The following is a 20,678-nucleotide window of genomic DNA, read 5'->3' as shown; positions in this document are numbered from 1 at the left end:
GTCCTTTGTGTGAGACATTGTAGTCTAGGTCATTCTCTTCTGTTTGTTTGTTCTTGATTTATTGTACTGTTTGTTGTTAGAGTCTGAATCAGAGAAAGTATGCACTTAATTTTAGTTTATAACAGTCACATTAGTGCAAAATCAGCTCTCGGAAGTATGTTCAGGAGTCAGTTAAATTTTTAAGGGGCTAGGAATTCATGTACATAGTCAAGCAAAAATAGTAAATACCCGATTTAAACTCATAATAGTTTACTGCAGTTCAGAGATTTGAAAATGTGTCTCGGTCTGGCTGGCTTCCTCTGCATGCATCCTTCCTTCTTGCACATGCAAGGATTTTTTTCTTGTGAATGAATTGAAAATAAGTCCCAAAAAATTATGGTGGGTAGAATTTTTTACTTCAACAGTCTCACTAAGGGTAGTTTTTAAGTTTGTGCCAGTCAAAATTTTACTGGATGTTCAAAGTTGCTAGTTATTTTAGCACTGTTGATACCACAGACCAGAATGTAAGATGTGCATTTATTTTTAAGGTTCTCCATCTTTTAAACACATTTACAACTACTCCTTTGGGATACCTTTTCCAGACAGTGTTAAGGGACTTATTTTCTTTGCTCCTGTGCTGGTATAATAGGAGTTGTGAGCTTTTCCTTTTCTGTCACGCTTGAAGCGTGTTTCTTCTTTGAAGAAGTTGGTCTGCACTTGTATTCATAATAATAAAAATGCCAGCAAATACTGACATTTAGCAGACTTTTGGCACCTATAATAGAGTTTCAGTATTGGTCTTAAATTTGTGGCTTGGGCAGTCTAAGCCTATTCCTTTCTTCAATAAAATATAGTTGTCATATGTTTTGAAAGTCATGGTTTTGAAAAATTACTAGTGAACCATCAGAGATACAAGGTATGGTTTGTTATACACGGAACATTTGATGGGAAGCAGGCTGTGTCTGCAGCTGTTTAACTAGTTTGGAGAAAACATGATCTGACTGATTCAGATGAGTACATTTTATTTGACTGTATTAAACAGTTGTCTACTCATTGATTGGATTAGATTTCTTTATGCCATCCTTGCTGTTAGTATGCTTTTGGCAAACTTGAAGTGAAACTATGATACAGAAGAGATTATTAAATGGGGGGAAAAAGTAGTTTCTGAGTAGCCAGGGATTCTTCAAAACTGTTGTAAGACAGGTGCAAGTCATCAAAAGGCTGAAGGTTTTACGTGATTTGACTTGGAGAGCTGCATATGAGCAGAACTTCAAGGACAGAATGTATTCTGCTTTGAATCAAGTCTGTGTTGGAATTTCACATGAGAAATCCATATGTCATAATGAAGCTGCATTTAGCAAGGATAAATGATGAAGTAGTAAAATGAAGTAGCGTTAATAAACAAACTTAGAATTATTTTTTTCCTAAGCATGTGTGAGAGTCTATGGTTTGGGCATTTAGTGTCTATAGAGTTTTCGTTACAGTTTCTTGCCAATGCTTTACTTCCAAAGCTATGATGAAAGATTAGTCATTAGTCCAGACTTGTTTATAAATAGTCCAATGATGCTTTTCTTCATATAGGAGTATTTTTTTATTTCTGTAAGTAATTTTTAGTCTGACTGCTAATCTTCCTATAGGGTTCCTTTTAGCATAGGTTGTCTCCTGTGACTGCCTTTACACTCACAACAAGAAAACAATTGGAACAGAAAAGGGGTATAGCTTTCATGAGGTGGTTGAGGTGAACATTATTGCTCTCAATGTCTGAGTGACCTTTTTAGGTATGGAACCAAATTTTTGCTTGTATAGTTGGCTGCAGTGTTTGATGGCAGCACGAAGACATCCCAGAACACGTGCCCATGTCTCTCTTACATGTGAAATGTAACAGAGAGTGCACACTTGTTTCTTACCTTCCCCTCTTCCAGGAAAAAAGAAAACAGAAGTGTCCTACTCTTTGAGGTTGTGATAGTCTCCGCTTCTTGTTGTTAAAAAGTAGATATGATGGCTGTATAGAATATAAAGTCTGTAGATGTGGAAAAAGTGCGTAATTATATCTCAACTTCTTGTTCTACTATGCTGCTTCTGTAGTTGCTTGTAGACACTTCATACAAATTTCTGTGCTAAAAGCAATATTAAAGATCTTGAGCTGAAGATGAGTTATGCTGAGTTAATTGAGAACAAAAGTAGCAGAGACTTCTGAGTCTTTGGTATCTAGTGAAAGAGGATGTTCAGTTTCTCTTGAACAGACCAAACACCATCCTCAGTGGGAGAGGGTCTTCATCCTGCAGAGATATGTCTGCAAGGAGTTGTGTCAGGATCAGTGTTAAAATTCCATTCTGCATAAATGAGCAAATTACTACTAACGAGCTAATGGCTGAAAAAACAAATGTCAAATTTGTACAGTGGAAATCTTACTGGATTTAAGCCACGTTATTAATCTTGATGTTGATTTATGATAGTTGTGTTTAGAATAAAAATTGCCTGTAGACTTGTGAGAACAAGATGTGTTTAGTATATGGTTATTCTAACTTAAGAGAGTGTTCGATGCTACTTCCTGCTTTTAGGAAGGAAAAAAAGGAGGAGCTAGCACTCATTGAACTTGCTATGCAGTGCATGCTTCTAGAAGGGGATTATATTTTTCAAGTGCATGTTCTTCCATTTGGAGCTACTGAGCAATGTCTTCAGGGGAGCATTTGTCACTAGTTAAGGATCAGAGCGCTGGTTTATTTAGAGGCATTGATATGCTTGCAAACATCTCTAACGTCATTGTGGTTTGAGATCATTTCATTTGTGTATAGAGATGTTCTTGCCTTGGGTTCAAGCTCCTCTGTTTTACAGTGCAAATAGACCTAGACGTGTGCCTTCATTCCAAGCTGCTTTCCTGCCTAGAAGCTGCATTAGTTCCATACCGTCCCTATATCGGTGGTGTGCCAGGCTTGAAATAATAGATTTACAGAACATAATGTTATGGGAAACATCGTATAGCCCCTTTTTCCCTGCCCTGTAATTTTGTGGACACCGTATCATGAGCACAGTGCTAAGTTAACTGAATTGCCTGGCTCCTGAACCAACAGGACCTTCAGACGAATACTTATGCGGATAGAAGGAACTTGTTTTGGGACTGAATATATGGACTGGTGCGTGTGTTTATAGCTAGATAGATACCATGGAACTGGAAATTGCTGTGAGAGGAGTGTTTAGAAGGCTGGCAGATCAGGCTAGTTTTAAGGTTTAAAACTGTTAATTTAGTTCATTAACAGCACACATCTTGCTAAAGGTTAACTCCTGCATGTTATTGATCACCACTGTGTACACAAAACTGTTAGTCTTTAACACATTGTAAATTAGCTGTGAGTATACAGTAGCAGGGAGCTGATGCTGTACAGTTATCAGTGGTAGCTAGGGCCCTTGGTGGTTCTTGGAAGTCGAGGTGATCAGGCTTGAGAGCTCTTCGAGTGAAGCAAGAACTGATGCAGACTGGCCTTCCTTTGACTATTATCTAATGCCTGCTATTTTTATGTTATCACCACTCTGCAGCCCCTGCAAGGGGTGGTCTCCTGTAACTCCAGTACTGCTTGTTTTGGTTTATGTTTTGTCAGTTTTGGGAGTATGTCCTGCATATTTATAGTCTGCTGTGCTTCTCTTGTCCTTTCATCTGGCAACTTTTGTTGTGTGGATTTCTCCTACATGCAACTATATCCATCTCTGTTTGGCCCTTTGATTGCATTTCTATTATTACTTTCAAGGAAATTTAGTATTAATTATATGCCGATTAATACAGTTCTAATTCATAGTCACAGGCATCTGCTTTGGCTACACTGAAGTTTGTTACCTCTCTAGATAGGTGTTTCCTGCCTGTTGTGATGACGCATACTGGGATGTAGATCAAAGTGATACACTTCTAATGCTTTTTGGAATATTAGTTGTTAGCTATGAAATTCCTAACGGCACCATTGCTTATTGGCCTAGTTGCAAAGTCCCTTTGATCACCTGCCTTTGCAGGCTGTTCTTCTTTTGGAACGTTCTGTTCTGTTTCACTTTTGAGTAGCATCTGTACCATTGATACAGGGATCCAGATTTTTTGAGCTAACTACTAAAACATACCTAGGTATGGCTTTTAACCTTAGATACTTAGAAATTTTTTAAAAGTATAGTATAGCCAAGCTTGTTACAAGAACACTGTTGCAGAATACTGATTTACAGTAAATGCCTGGCTTTAGGAGAAGAGCTGTACACTGTTGCAATTTTTGTTCACAGCTTTAAAAATTCTGTTGCACCGTTATAAAACAGGGGTGCAGGGGGTTAATTAGGAATGTGGCTTGTTGCTAATGCTTAATCCTCTCATGCAGAGGTGCCTAAAGTGCAGTCTTTTTCTCAAAGGCCGAGAAATTTGTCAAGAGATTGCTTTAGTGTGGTCTTACAAAGTTGTAGGTACCTTTCCTGCTGTGCAGTAACTCATAAAAAAGAAAGCATGCTCAGTTATCATTCCTACTAATATCTGTACTTACTGGAGTTAGTACTTATATTTGTTTCTTTAAAATTACTTTCCTTTTTTTTATTGTAATTTATTTTGTAAAAACTTAATTAGCTTCTAGTGTGCTAGCTCTGCACCTGCTCTATCAAGAAGTAGCCAACAGGCCTGCCCTGCTCCCTTCCCTGCCCCCCCCCTTTTTTTTTTAACCTGGCAGTGCTTCACAGAACTGCAAAAATTACTAACTAAAAAAAATCAATCCTGTCTGGCTGCAAGGACAGCATTATTTCTTGTTAGCTAGTCACGATTTCTAAACTGTCAGTTAAGTTCATACTGCCACACAGCTGCAGTAATGTTATCTGCATTAATAACAACACTTCATTTTCAGCTTTTTGTTTAAAAATTTTCATGGATCAGATTGTTAATGAGATTTTTTTTCTACTTGGGAGCACAGAAAGAATGAGAGAATCCATCTCCTTGTGTAATGAATTTAGGGACCCATCACTTCTGTTGCAGTGGGAAGGAGAAAGTTGCTCGGCTAACATTAAGCAAAACTCTATTCTCATGCCATAGATATAGGTCTTCCTTAAAAATAAAGAAAAATATGCAGTTGTCCATTGTAACCTTAAATGGGAGAAAGCAACCCTATGATCTTAAAATGTCTGCTCAATACCTGGCCCTCAGTTGCAGTAGGGCAGGAGTCCTCCACCCTGCGAGGCTAACCACGTCTGCTCCCTGGCTGTGATGGAAGCAGCTGTGGACAGCTGGAGCTCAGACTCTTGCCCCTGCTTGTGCCCTCCTGGTGCTGCAGGTGGGAGTTGGTACGGGAAACGCTGGCTGGGTCGTGGGGGGATGACCTGTAGGCTGGCTGTACTCCCCTTGGCCCGCAGTGCTAGAGCCTTTGCGGAACCTGGGAGCATAGGTTACTACAGATGAGGTAAAAAGGCCTTGGGTGACCTGTACTAAGACAAGGGACCTTTCTCAGGCTATCTCTTTATTAGCAAGTAATGTGATCCAGTAGGAACAAGTGTCTAAAGCAAAGAGTGCTATACATCTTTTAGGGATGCTGATTCTTCATAACTCCGGTCTGCTCTGGACCAAATGCCCATTAGTAGCTGCAGGGCAGTAGGCAGGTTCTGGAGCCTACCTTCTGGTTCATCTAAAAGGATTTCAGTTTCCGTGCTATGAAACCGCTCTGTGAATCAAACGTGGTAGGAGGGGCTGAATAGGAGGGTATACTTTGAAAGTATGCTCTGATCCAAGCTTGAGTCTTAATGTAGAACTCCTTAAGTTGCCTTGAGCGCTCTGCTGCAAACACAAAGCTGAAGGTTGCTGTTCTCGTTTAACTTAAATAAAGCTCAGTTTTGCATAAGCTGCAGAAAAGCTGTGAACTGGCTCTACATAAGTAGCTTATGTATCCCCTTTGCTGATTATCTCAGTAACCTGTAAGTAGAGTCAAGTCCCTCCTCTATTCGTCTTAGTTGCTCAGAGTTCCTCACAGATACAATTAATTTTCAAAGATGGAATACTTACTGTGTTTCAGTGTAGGGTGAAACAAGGGAAGCGAGAAGTTGTAGGACATAGTTCTTGCTGTACTTTATATTCGTAGAATTACAGATAAGATGCTGAAAGTAGATGAGGATAGTTGGTTCTTGTACAAATTTGTGTGTGTTTGTGGTACTTCTTGGGAAAAAATAATTATTTTTTCCTGTATGTCCTCAGTAATCTCTACACAGTCTTTTAGTTTTAAATATAGTACCTGGGTGGTTGCTCACTTTTGTGTTCATAGCCACTATAGTGAGATGGCATAACATCTACAGCCCTCATGCAAGTTCTTGACATTCTGAACACCTGTTCTTGTGTTATCTTCTTGACTGTTTACTACCATAGAAAACCTCTTTGCGTGTGGATTTCATATTTGTTGTTTGGGTTTTTTTTTAACAGAAGATAATGCCTTCTTTCAGTGTAGACTTCCTTCTCCCCACCTGAGGATTCTTGCGTGATAGCCACGAGATTAATCTCTGCAGGAGATAATTTGTTGCCTGCTTCTTGCACTAATTTATGTGCACAAGAAGACTGTTCCGCTCAGAGAAGCTAAATCCTTAAAGCAAGCTCAGTTCTTCAGCTTTTAGGTCTTTGAAGAAGAGGAGCTCTCTTTTTTCATTATTTGAGTGTTTTGGGAATTCTTTTAGCTTTTTTGTACACTGAGGAGTGATTTTTGGACTTTTTTTTAATCCCCAAACAAAGGGGGAAAAATGTTGGATTTATTCAGGAGCAGAAGTCATGGTGTTGAGAATCCCATTGTTACTTACATTTTCTTTCTTAACCACATTACACAGTAATTCATAATACATGATCTTTGAATTCAGGCAGTGTTTTAGTGGTTGGGAGCCCCTTGCCTTGGGTATGAAAGTATGAAAGCTGGATTTCCAGGAGCTCATCTGTTCTGTTCTCTTCCAGCATAGTGAAGAGTGGCGCATCTGTCCAAGCTGGGAGAGGTTCAAAGATAAGGAAAACACTGGATAGTGCAGTACCTGCTTGCTCTGTCATTAATTTATGTTTGGCTTCCTGACATAACTGAAGTTTGTGCAAGTTTATGATAAAATATAAAGGCAGACAGGAAAGTATTCACATGTCTCTGAATTCACGTGTGAATTCTTTCCTGTCTGATATCAGTAATATTTTGTAGACTCCAGAAAAAGTTATTCAGGTTTAAAACTCGCTAAAGCAAATCTGTACTTTGGGGTTTGGTTGGGGTTTTTTTGTGTGTGTTTTTTGTTGTTTTTTTCTTTTACGTCACAAACACTTTGATCTTCAGAGATCTGCAGACTTAACATGATGACAATGAAAAATGAGTTGAGCATTGGAGACATGTTTCTTTGCTATACTTAGGCTATGGCTAGCCATTTGGTGCATTTCTGTATAAAATTTCCATCAAATCATGAGCAGACAACCTTATCTTGGTTTTATTTTCTAGTGATTTCTGGAATCTCATTTTTCTTTTGCTCTTGTAATTTTATCAAAGATGATGGACAACTGGTACAAGCCAACTTCAGCTGATTTGCTGGTGAAGCATTTAGAAAAGTAATAAAACATTGGTTTTGCTTTTCTCTATGAGGGGGGGAAAAAAAGGTTTAGGACTGTAAAACCACTGTTACAGTCCTCCCTCTGTGCTGTGCATGTTCTTATAAGCAGAGAAGCTAATATGCAAACAAACTGGCTTAATGAAAAAAATTGATCCTTGTTTTGTTAGAGAATGCTTAAAGTAGAATTGGAATTCTGTGGATGTTCCCCAATTCATTTATTTCAATGCATACATTTGCTATAAACCAAAAACTATGTATTATAGGAATGAAAGCCCCTGCTGAAAGACCAAAAGCATTGTTTCCAAATAAAATATCTTTAACTGTTTTTTTCTTGTGAATAATGTCATTCTAAGCAAAAACTCAGAAAGCTTCCTCTTAGTAATGATATCTCAAAATAATTCTTCTGCTTGCAGTTGGAAGTGTGACAAGACCTTTAGTCTTGTAATGAAATGGTTGCAGAGTTGCTTTTAAAAGCACGTGTAGATTATGACCCACTCCCCATCAGAATGAAAACTTCAAAATGTTGCTCTCTTGGTGTTTGTTTCTGAAGAAATCTTGCTGGGACATGGATCTTTGTAGCAGAGAATCCTCAGCCCCAGTGAAATCAGTTATCTTTTGTAAAGTGGATATAAGGTTACAGCTTCCAGTTGGAGGCTAGAGTTCCGTCTGGGTAAAGACAGTGGTGGCAGGAGAAGAATCTTCTGTCATCCTGTTGAGCTAAGCCTGAATGATATAGCAGCTCAGGGTGAAAAGAGGCTACTTTAGTATCTCAAAATAACATACCTTGAGCATATGAACATTTGTTTTATTTGTTTTAAGCTAGTGTTTCAAACGTACAGTCTAAGGTGGCCCACTGATACTGTTCTTTCATGTGTACATGGGTGTGCCTTTGATTAAGAAAATGTTTTCCTTCTGGCCTTGGTGTATAGAAGGAAGCTGCACTAAGTTAACTGTAGCACAGTAAAGCAGTTCTGGTAATATCCTCTGACCCACTACGCTTCCCTTTTTTCCTGGCAAAGACCATACTAGCAAACTCTGTGCAATATTACTTCTTTTCTTCATGGGAGGAGGCAGAAAAGCAGTGATGATATTCATCAGCAGTATCCTGTCAGCAAACCTTTGAAAAGCAGTAATTTTGAGTGACTAATGCAAATAGTACTGAGACTTGCTGACTTTACAGAATTGCTGCTGAACAAGCACATGGTAGTGTCTATTTGAAGTGTAGTATTGAAAGCTTTGAGTAACTTTTGGATATTCATTGGGTGAACTAACAACACAGGATGGGGAGTTTTGGTGAATTACTATAATTTCAATTAGAAATTAATGCCTGGGCATTAAACACAATTTTTGTTTCTCATTGTGGATTCAGCAATCATCAAAGTTATCATTTGGCTATAAAGAGGGAGAATGGAAATCATATTTTTTTAAAACCTTTATAGTGAATGATTGTAGTGACTGTAAAAATTATTTTATTGTGTTTTGTCCCTTGAAAGAGTGCTTTAAACATGCTTGAGGTCAACGTAGTGTTGCCATAATTGACATGAGGTCAACACTTAAAAATTATGCTTTAAAAAAAGAAAGCTTACAATACACTGCATAATTGACAATACGTAATGTAATTTTTTTGGCTTTCTTAAAGTCTAATTTTTTCTTAAATTATTAATATATTTTTGAAGGGAAAAATGTGGGAGGATGGTGTTCTGTAAATTTAACCTAATTGAAGTCATCATTTTATGTTAGTAATAGTCTCAAAATATTTGTAGTGTTAGAAAAGAGTAATAGGCTAAATTATGTTCTGTTAAGTGAATGCTGGGTAGAGATCTGCAGCTCAGAACAGGATTTTTGTGTAGAGTGCATTGACTGATCTCTAGATTTGGTAGTCTAACGTGCCAGCTTCAGCCATTGGAAACTATGTCTTCACAGCATGCGTGAAGCGTACAGACAAAGGAGAACTTCCCCTTTTGCTCGTTGGTTTGAAGAGGGTTTGCAAGGATTTGACCCTTAAAATAACTGTGCTCTCAGATATGAAGGTATTCCAGGTCTCCACAGCCTTCTGGTTGTATGGAAGTTGCTAATGTGTGTTAACCGAATCTTAATTTTTTCTGGTGTAAGAGTGATAGCAAAATAAGAAGAGTACTTCTTGGTCTTCATCTTTGCTGTTTATCTTCCTCAGAGATTTTTTTTTCTAGGAAGGGGAAATAGATTTCCTCAACTTCTTCAACTTTCCTACGTTACAAAAATCCTGAATCTGTCGAGTTGTGCATCAGCAACATTTCTCAGCAGTGCAATGCTGCAGTGAGCTAGGTGAAGAGTAGTTGGCTGAGGGATAGTGAAAATGTTTTGTGGAGCACCTTGCTTTGGTGCTTGGTACCCACTTTCCCAAGTCTATAACCACCTTTTATACTGCCATATATGCTGCAAGGATATACTGTCGCTAGTGAGTTACAGGGATCACATGGACTTTGAAATGCATAATATTCTTTTTCTGTAATTTTTTACTGCAAAGTCAGTGTTGCCAACTCTTGCCATTGTATTGTAACTATAATTTTGTGGTTTTTAAAATGCTAGGTTAGTACAGTTTGATCACTTAGATGTGATTACTTCAGAATATTTTCTGTATCTTTGGGAGAAAAATCTTACCTATATAGCTGTAACCACAAGCTTTTGTAATCCTTCCCACTCCCTCCTTGTAGTAGTAGAATTATTCTTTTTGAAGTCAGCCTCATGAATGTGTGGACCTGGTGGCTTCTTTTTTTATTATTATTTATTTATTAGTCATTCTGAATCAGGCATCTACCTTTTCTAATGGTTCCTATGGTATGAATTTGTTGGTTTTGTTTTCATAAAAAAGATTATAGTGAAAAATCCAAACCCATGATTTTGGTTTACCCTTAACTCTCCAAACTGAAATGATTTAGAAGTGATCTTCGCTAGGTCTGTTCCTTTTTCTGTCATCTATTTTCGATTTAAACATGTAATATTAGGTGTTTAAGTCTGAAAAGATTGTTAGCACGTACAAGTTGTGACAGGGCAGGATTTGGGAAGCAAGCAAAGTTTGCTTGCTACAAAAGTCACTTTCAGACTTTTTATGAACTTAGGTGTCTTCAAGAGCATGAGGTCTGAGCCAGACGCTGATCTATAGTTGCCAGTTGGCATTTCAGCATGCAAACAGCGATTGTTTTTCATGCAACTTTTACTTTACAATGGCAGAAGGTAAGGAAATAGGCACTGCCTGCTGTGCGACCATTCACCGTGCATCTTTAGAAGTCACTTTTCTGACAATGATCGTGTGGTTTAAGGCTCTGGTAATACTGCTACTTGTACCATTTACTGCATTGTAAATGTTTAATAGACAAATGTCAAGGCCTCTATGCTTTAGAGAGCTGAAATTTAACATGACCTATGCCTAGAAATTTAGATGCTGGTGTATTCAGAATCAAAGGAATGATAATCCTTGCCTAGAGCATGGGATTTGATGCCTAGTTTGGAAGTAACTTAACAAGACACCCCTGAGCAGCTGAGGATCCGATTTAGTGCCTTTTATTGCAAAGGAAGAGTATCCTAGCTGCAGTTAGTTCTCTTATTTGCTTTTTATATGCCATCTCATTGGTTTCAAGTCTGTCAGATTGTGATAGACCTTGCCAGGATTGTTGATTGCAAAATGTGTGGCCTTTTAAAAATGCACGTATTTGTTCAGATGAAGTCCAAAATAAAACAAAATAAAGATTTTTGGAGATCTGACTGCAATTGGTCTTAATTCTACTCCCACGTTTTACCACTTCACTCCTTTTGGAGAAGGAGAGGAGAACGTGAGATATGTTTCCTTTAATGAAATGTTGGCAATGTGACATATGATACATGTATATAATGCTATGGAAGTTAAGTTCTTTATTGTATATTTTGAGGTCATTGTTTTGGTTTTCATCCCATTAGCTCTTGTTTTCTTATTGTCACCTGTACATCTAGTTCCATTGTGTTAGTTATCTCAGAATGTATACTCTGTGATAAGAATGCGGAGTCTGCGATCTGGTTTTAAGTGAGAGCTAGTTTACCTAATCTTTACGTGTTGTCATTGAAACTTTATTTATTTCATTGCACTTTTTGGTCCAATGACAATTATCATTATTGTACCTTTTATGTATGACCCAGCTGAGGCTAAGGTGCAAAAAATGGCTTCTCAGAAGTTAATCAGTGGCGAGATCAAAAACTGGAAATGTGGATGTGTCTTTCCCCTTCTGTGAATTAAACCAGATGCACTAGAGGTTTCATTAAGATGGTGCTTTATAAAGTGTGCTTACTTTTCAAAAGGACTTTGTTCATTTGCTCCCCCAATTTATGGGGTGAATGCTGCATGTCTTAAAGGAATTCAAGGTGCAATGTTTTAAAATTTTTGCTTTATGAGGAGCAGATACGCTTAAATCATTCAGAGTGATAATGATCTGAAAAATCACCTGTCTGTTGAAAACTTTGTGTGCAATCTTCTCTATATATGAAGTTGTTCTTTATCTGTGCCTTCATCCATTGTTTTATGGACTTTTTTATCGTACATTACAAGTTGAGACCTTCATAAAAATGTAACATCGTTTGTGTTGCTCTTAAAGTCATGCTTGCAGCTTCGAACTTCAAAAAAGGAATGAAAGAACTTTTGGAGTTTCCTCAGATGAGCAATATGAACTTGTTGAAGACATCCTGTGTGAAATACCTCTGTGCATGAGTTAGAGACTTCCTGAGGACTCTGCCTATAAAATTCTTTTTTTTGTGTCTTATATACTCTGCTTGTTGCATTCCCTTCCACTTCATTTCATTCTGATAATGTGAATGCATTGCCAAGTAAATTGGCAGTGTTTACAGTCTTGGTCCCTAGTGCCATTTTTTAATCAAACACATAATAAAGTGCTAAATAAACCATTCCCACCTGCATCAAACTATTTATGTTCCATATAGGGTATTTTGTAATTTATTTACCCATGAAGACCCAATTTATCTGCACATCTGGTTTTCAACCCAGTCCTGCTTTTTATCCAGTTTTCCAGCTGGTTGACTGAGGCATAAGGAGGTCAGATGGCTTTCTTGAGGTCAGTGTAGTGATTGTCTCAGCTGGGATTATACCCAAACTTGATCCTTTGCTGTAACCACTTGGCCACACCACTCCTAACCAGTCTGTCCACATAGCTGGTGGTAATGGAACTAACTGCAAATGTCATTTTCTTTGTTTTATAGTTTTGCTTGTATTGAAATATTGTCACTTTTATGAGTTCAGAAACATTACATCTGTTCACAACCTGGTTCCATTCCACTTCAAACAGACACAATTTTTTTGTGATGAATCTCCTTCCTGAATTCCAAATGCGTGTTAGTTTCACAAGTTCTGGGGTAATGATTGATGACATTGCTGGTTTGTGTTGCTCTGGTGTGCTTCCTCAGGGCAGGTCCTGTCTGACACTCCTCTTTGGAAGAGGAACCCGTGTTTTTGCTCCTGTGTATCAGTGCCATAAGCTTCTTAAGACTCCTGGTTGCTGGGATTCTCTTCCTCTAGAGTTCACTTGATAACAGCAATAATACAACATTAGAACAAGACGCACAGATTTGATAAAGGACTTCCTTAAGCATGCGTTTCTGTGTTGTGTACCCATGACTTGTAAGTCTGAGGAAAGAGAAACTGTGGAACATGGTATCATCAGCCTAATCTTATCCCGTTTGGCCTTGCTCTGCCTTCCTGAGGGAAGTCTACATAGTTCTACTTCCAGTTTTTGTTATCAGTTTCCTCTTGCCTTACGTTACCGGTGCATTGAAAAAGCATGACTTAACACTAAACCACATATATGTCTGCAGTAGGTACAAAAATTCTAGGGCTCTCTACGGTTAAGTAGATGATGAGGTTTGCTTTCTGGTGCCAGTCCTGTGTTGTTCCAGATTCCAATAGGATCTTTGTTCATTTCACGAGATGAAACACTTACTCAAAATAGTCCATTAAGCATTGATTGTGCTGTCAGTACTTCCCAGGCACAGTTTTTTTCCTTCTACAAAATGGAGTAGATACTCCATGTTGACTGTTACAATAAGATAAAAGCAAGTGAAATTTACAACTGGCCATAACCAGTTAAAAATACCACAAATGCATTTGTAACAACTGGAAGTATTTCTCCTCTCCCCAAGAGTTTCCTTCTGCCTCCACTTTGCTTCCAGCCCCAGTTACCTCTGCTCCTGTGCTGCTGCCCAGGTACCTCTGTGTGTTCTGGTTAACCTTGCTGTAACAGCTACCGTTGCCTGGGTCAAAGTCATCAAAAGGGGAGATTGCTTTGTCTAGGAGAAGGCTGGACTGGAGACAGTAGTCAGACAGGAAGATCTCTTGAGATACCCAATTACTCTTTCATGTTAAACTATGTTATGCAGCACCAAAAAAGGATGGAGAAGATGTATTCCCAGTGAATGCCATGAATGCACTTCCATTAAAGATGATGAATGCAGTGAATTCATGTGCAGATTGGCATTAATTTTCCTTTAAACTAGAGGAAAAGAAACTTGGGTGAACCTGTAACTTCCACAATACTGACATGAATGCTGAAATTTTATCTCTTCATTTTTCTTAGGTTGGAATTCTTTTATTCCAACAGTTTAATAGATCAAGTCTCCTGACACCACCCATCTCTGATTTCCAACTGTAAAGTCTATAGTCTACTTGTTCTTAAGTATTCAAGAAGTCATGCATGAAGTAGTTTTTCTTTTCCCTTTGGCAATCTGTGGTATGTGTAGGGACTGCTGCTGCTGGCTGTCAAATGCATTTTTCCAAAATCACTTTTCCTACTCTGGAATTAAGCAATTGTTTTCTTTGAAGCTGAAATGTGAAATTTGCTTTCTGGAAGTTAGAGCAACAAAGCACCATGAGGAGAGCCTCATGATAAAATAGACAACAAGGAGGTTTTACCAACAGAATACTCGGTGGCTGTGAATTTCCACAGTAACTCATGGGCGGTATCCTGTGAAGGTGGATGAAAGACTTGGAGTAATGGGTTACAAGAGCTGTTGAGTCTTGCAGGGATTACTTTATGTTCTGACATTATCACATGTGATGCTCAGGAGGCAAACTTATTTTTTAATAGCCAGAAGCAAGGTTGAATTAAAGAGGTTGGAAACCAGGAAAATATGAGGGAGCGTTTGATATATGCTTGCTGTGTATTCCCTCTCCTAGGCATCTGCCGGTCATCTCTTTTGGAAACAGGGTAGTGGTCTCAAACAGTTTTTGATCTGAGCTACTATGACCATTTATAGGGTTTGGAAGGCTGGTAGTTTTACTTAAAATGGAAATAATCGGTTGCAGAAAGTTGATTGTTCCTAGAGCATCCTATCTTGGAGTCCAGCTTCCTGCTTCTACAAGCAGCTGCTTTATCATTCCCATTAATAGTTACAAATAATAAGTTAATAAATAACCATTCAAACTGAATAATACATAGGTGCTATTGTTGGGGTGTGTTTTGCAAGAATTCAGAATCCCACCTTTCTGTCAAGCTTTCTAATTTCTAAATGTTTCCAACCATTTTTGTTTGATGTTGTGCTTATGTTGACCTATGGCTTGGACAGTTCTCTCTAGATGTTTGTTCCCAAGTACTGCTTTGTCACTCTGAGTGAGTATGCTCACTCTTAGCTCTCCATTCCACTAATTATTTTAGGGGCTTATTGTCTTTACTTGGTTCCTTGTAAATTCCTCTTTCCCCCTTTCTTTGTTTGTTAGTATCTGATCCTTTCAAAGAAAGGTAAGACTCTCAGCGTGCCAATTTCTTGTAGCACCCTGGCCCAGAAGCTGTTCTCAGTCAGATGGAGGACTGTAGTGGGTGTACTAAGAAGAACCTTTTTTTTTTTTTTTTCCTCTCTCTGAATCCAAAAAGTGGCAAAAGTGGCCTAAGCAATCAGATTATTTCATCAGTGGGTTTGCAGCACCGCAAGAGATTTGAAACTCTGCTAAAACATATGTTTCCTGACAGGTTAGGTTCATTATTCCTGAAGTAAACTTCCAGAAAATGGCTTTGTGTCCTTAACAGTAAGAACAGGCTGGAGATCAGGCTGACTGCTAAGTGGAAAAGTTTATGTTTTTTGTGAAGGCACAATCCAGCCACCTGTGTACTATTACGCTGTGGGAATTAGTCATTTGTCTGGTATAGCTTTTGGTCTGACAAATTCTGGAGGTAATAAAACAATCCTCATTTTTGTGGGTTTTTAAGTCGTCTTCCCTTCTCTCTCCACCCACAAATGCCACGCACATGCCTCTCTGAACCATGCTGGTTTTGTACCGTTGGCTGAACTTGCTTATATTAATTTGTAGAGATTCTCCCCCGACTACTTAAAAGATTAATTTCTGAGGGAGAAATTCAGTTATCCCTTGTGCTTCCTTTGCTGTGGTTCTATACATTTGAGTTACAGACCTAAACCTGATACTGGTTTTAATCCTTACATTCTTTTAATTCTTCATTTCTAGAATGAAGGAACACAAATTGGCCCCTTTTGATGCCTATGTTTGTTCTTCTCCAAACCAGGAAAAAAGTGGGCAATGATTAAATCCAGGCAGCTTGATTTTTACATCAGTGTGCGATGCTTTCACGTGAAAAGAACCCCTTTTCAAAAGCCCAGCTGAGCAGATCTGTTGGTATCCAGACTGAGGATTAAAATGAAGCCTGCTCCTTGAAAATATGCTGGTAGTGTAGAGATCATGCCTTTTTTCCCTGTCCATGAAGTGTTCCTTTTGCAGAGAAACTCCTGTTGCTTCTCTCTTTCTCCTGTTGGTGGAGAGGGAGAACCTTAAAACAAGCTTTGTTAGGAGAGCTAGGAAGCTGAAGACAACTATTGCCCCTTCAGATCCGCCAGTTGTTGAAGTGCTTCTCACACTTTCATGCTTTTAGTTACTGCTTCCTACCATATCTGCCTTGAGCAGTGGAATGATTTGCTTCAAATAGTTTAAAGTCACAACCGTGATCACCATCTGCTGAGATGAACAGGGTGTTTCATGCCACACAACTCTCACTACAGCTCTCAGGTCAGTGGTTTAGCATGGTTGGTGTGAAACCTGCCACGCCTCCACTTTGCCGCCTTTTCTCCTGTGTGGTTTCTAGTGCTTGTGCTGTTGTTTTTTTCCCCCACCCCCTGTTAAAGGAGGATGCTCGAACCTCTGTGGTTCAAGAGCCCCACTGGCTAAACCACCGCTCTAGACCTATCATAGTTCGACGCTAACTAGTCTATTGAAAAACAGGCTTCTAGATAATCAGGGAAAAAGTTTCTGAATCTTCTCAGACCTGTCCACCAACGTTGGGTATTGTAAATGTCCTCCTCACTTAGGATTACGTTTTCTTTTTCTACTTAATCTTTTTTTTTTAAAGGTCAACTTAACCTGAAGCCTGGAAGCATCTTCATGAGCGCACCTTCTGCACTTGCAGAACCCCGTTACAATGCTTGGAGTGTTGACAGCGGCTGTAGAAACTGCGCTGAAGTGAGGGGATAGCCTTGGTAGTCGTCTCCAGTGAGGCAAGGGACTGCTGTTGAACTTGGCCTTGGGGAGTTTAAAGCAGACAGATCTCTTGTGCTCGCTAGCAGCGATGAGTGGTGTTGTCAGGCTTTTTGCAATTAAATGCAAATCTCATGGGTAATAACCACAAAAAGTGTGTTTTACCTAATAAATGAAATAAAAACCAGATAACGTGCAACAGCACTCTGAAGAGGTTGGTTGTAGAGTGCCTTCCCTCCTGGGGAGGTGGTGTACCTGCTTCGGCTTGGTGGGGAGGTACTTGCCTGGACGCTTCTGCCCCACCAGCTGGCATCAAGACCCTAAGAACACTGTGAATTATGTGCCGTGAAAAATACTTATCATTCATGTATTGATGGTCGTTGTAATGCCATAGAGGATTTATGTTAAAGAGCAAAGACTCCAAAAGCAATATTTTCAAGGAATTTGCCTGGGTTCTGTTTTTATGAATTGCCAGAGAACATGGAGAATAAACGGGTGGCTGAGGGCCCCTAGTGCCACCAGAGCCCGCTGCACTCCTCGGGCACAACGGCCACTGCATTGCACTTTGTGTTAAAAACTGAAAGTAAATACAAAGAAACACTTTTTAGGCTAAAATAGCTCATGATGTACTAATTGTTTTCTTACGGAAACATGAATTTGCCATCATTTATTTTTCGTGTCTTGTTTTGCAAAGCTGTGCAAAAAGTGAGAGGATTCTGTTTGCAACCATTATCGTTAGGGCAAAAACCTATACAGGGAAGCCAAAGGCTTGCAAGGTACATTTTTTTTTTTTTTGCCACAGTTATATCTCTGCTCAAGAAACACTGCACAGCTAGTGATGTCTGATGCTGCGGTGTATTGTATCACTTCGGGGTGAGAGGGATGGGGGGGAAAAGTGTCAGTGAGGGAGGAGCGAGATAGTTGTGGGGTTTTGTTTTGTTTTTGTGGTTATTAGCCATGTGGTTTCGGTTGAATTGCTGAGATCTTGAGAATCGCTTCCAAATGCTATGATCTGAGATACAGCAGTGTGGACATATGTTAGAATAGATTCCGTTTGTGCTTAAAATTTAACTTAAAGGCGTGTATTCGCAGCTAGTGTAAAGTAGTACAGAGCTCTCCTAGGAAAAAGGTTAGAGTCTAGAGAATAACTCCATGTAAGGTAGCTTAATGGTGGCCGTTTTCAGTATTTCTATGTTGCCTTAGTGTCAGAATTTGTTGCAATTGTGGCTTTTGTCAAAATCTAGCTATTTACTCTTGTGACAAAGTTTTAGCATTCCATCAGGTATGAATAGCAGCTAATAAAGCTTTATTAAAGAAATTGATTTTGGTGTTCAGTCAGCTGGTTGGCTTGTCACTCTTGCCAGTCTGTAATGCTCCCCATCATTTTTAATAAGCAGGAGAAGGTGATAAGCTTTGTCCAGAATGCTGTGTATGTTATTCTTTAACAAGAAATAAAAACATGGTGATGTAAAGTTAGGCCTTTGTAAGTAGATATGCTTTGCTTTCTGGACGTTTTGTAAACCAGTATCTTCAGAGATGAAGTTGCCAGACTAACCTGAAATATGCTCTGAGGGGGAGTGGGCGGGAAACGAGGCGGGTAAAAAGTTCAAAGGAATCTGCCTGGGTAATGCTAGATCTGTGCCTTTTGTTCTTATTTTGCGTGCACTTTGGAAGCCTAATACTGGTGGTCTCTCTACAAATTCCTGTTCGCTTGTTCACAGAAACTGCTCTTTAGGGCTAGCAGTTCTTATAGTAAATGATAACTGTTGTCAGAATACATAGTTATGTCAAAATGGTTTGGATGGTAAACTTCATTGTACCGTTCCAAAGATAGTAAGGTTGATGCTTCCAAGGTTGTAAAACAAAGTGTACTGAAATTGAGATGAGGGAAGACTATAGGTGTGATCTAGCCATGCCTCTACACTATCTTCTAGATAAGCTCCAGTTAACATCTGAGTTTCAAAAACATTTCTTCAGTTGAACTTTTCTATGAACATCAATAGCAGACTTAGGAAGAACAAATAAAAATAAAGGAGAGTTGGGATTTTTTTTTCCCTGATTAGTTGAGGTGTATCTCATAATTTCTATCACAGAACTTGCTAACATTTTCTGCTGTTTTTAAGGACCAGTTCAGGATCGAGAAACCTGGTTGTGGAATCCCACCATATTCAATGTTGATCCTTTAACAGTTCTGGAATTGTAAATGTCTCACTTGTGTATGGAATAGCTGTGGAACACTCTACAGTTTTACAAATTAAAAAGAGAAACGTTCAGTATAACATGTTATACTATCTGGTTTGGTTTGTTTTTCAGTTCTTCAAGGATCTTATGCATAGCATATGAGGTTTTGCAAGGTTTGCAATATATGAACAAACATGGAATGGTCCACCGAGCACTCTCCCCTTGCAATATTCTTTTGGATCGAAAGGTACAGCTACATGAATAAATGTATTTTTTTGTTTGTTTTTTGTTTTTTCCTCTTACTGCCAACAGGCAACATGTCTATCTCATACATGGAGACTGGGCAGTCACAGCCCTTCTGATGGGGAAAAAATTGCATATCTGGAAAGGTGTGGGTTTTGTTTGTGTTTTTTGTTTTGTGTTGTTGTGGTTTGTTTTTTTTTTAAAACTACAGTTTTCCCTCACTTCCTAAATTTCAAATTTATTTCAGATTTTGTTTTTCTCTTCTCCCATTTTCTTCTATCCCAAACCACTTTTTTCACCCTTTTCTTCTTAAGGTGGTCATCTAAGTCTACTTGTCATCATTGTAATTAGTTACAAGACCTTCATAACTGTTTGAATAGGAAAATATTTCTTCTGGCTAATTAGCTGTTAATATTATTTCCTGTGTTTCATGGTGATCTGATACTTGACTTTTAAGATATCAACATGTTTCTTTGTTTGCGTTAAATTATTAAAATTCCAATGTCTATCACAGACTATTGAGCTGGCAGTGTGGAATACAGGTTCTGCTCATAAAAGCTGAGAGAAATTAATAGCTGGTGTTGTACTCGAAGCAGTCGTTTCACCTGAACTGACAGCTGAAGAGCTTAGCTTGTCTGCATAACCCCTCTCCTTCCGCTTCTTCCTCAGTTTAGATAGAATAGCTAGGTCCTCCCCTTGGAAGGCAGAAAGAAAAGAGGAAGAAGGAAGGAATGAACAATATTTTTCTATTCTTCTAAACAAATGAAAATCACAATAGTGCTCTAACAAGAAAAAGTACTTTAGGACTTTAAGATACTCCTAAAATCAATAAAAGAACAAAAGGAGGCTGTGAGACCATAAACTTCGAAACTTTTCTGCTGCACTCTGGATAGCTTGCTGAGGTAGCCTTTGCTGTTGCACCATCTGCAGGCTGGCTGAGTAGAGTTCAAAATGCAGCAGAAACAAAACGGCAGCTTAGCTTCTACGCCTATTTTTTTGTGGTTTTGATGTTAGCTTTCCGCCTCCACAGAATAAAAGCAAGCACCTGGAAAACTTTTTTTCTTTGAAATATGTGTTGTTGGTACAGTTGAGGAGAGCAAGACAGTAATGAGTTGATGGGAAGAAGTGGAGGAGCAAGGCTGGGTAAATGGAAGAGGTGAGGGAATAGTGGTGATGGTTAAGGAGTCTAGGATTCAAAGAGGATTTTGAACAGTTTTCAAACAGGAAGAGC

At 38.8% G+C, this 20,678-nt stretch overlaps 1 protein-coding gene across 3 annotated transcripts in view; it reads left to right on the top strand.

The window, feature by feature from the left end:
- TBCK (TBC1 domain containing kinase) overlaps positions 1 to 20,678 on the top strand; it is a 97,664-nt gene that overhangs the window by 5,725 nt on the left and 71,261 nt on the right. For 2 of the 3 annotated variants that reach the window (XM_009695050.1, XM_009695051.1), the window contains exon 3: positions 19,337 to 19,451. The exons of the other annotated variant lie outside the window; for it this stretch is intronic. In XM_009695050.1, the coding sequence (XP_009693352.1) occupies positions 19,337 to 19,451 (115 nt within the window). The remainder of the gene's footprint in view (positions 1 to 19,336; positions 19,452 to 20,678) is intronic. 3 annotated transcript variants of the gene reach the window in all.

The sequence above is a fragment of the Cariama cristata genome, unplaced genomic scaffold (genome assembly GCF_000690535.1).
Source record: "Cariama cristata isolate BGI_N322 unplaced genomic scaffold, ASM69053v1 scaffold4882, whole genome shotgun sequence".
Lineage (NCBI taxonomy): Eukaryota > Metazoa > Chordata > Aves > Cariamiformes > Cariamidae > Cariama > Cariama cristata.
This window is presented reverse-complemented; position numbering and strand designations above follow the sequence as displayed.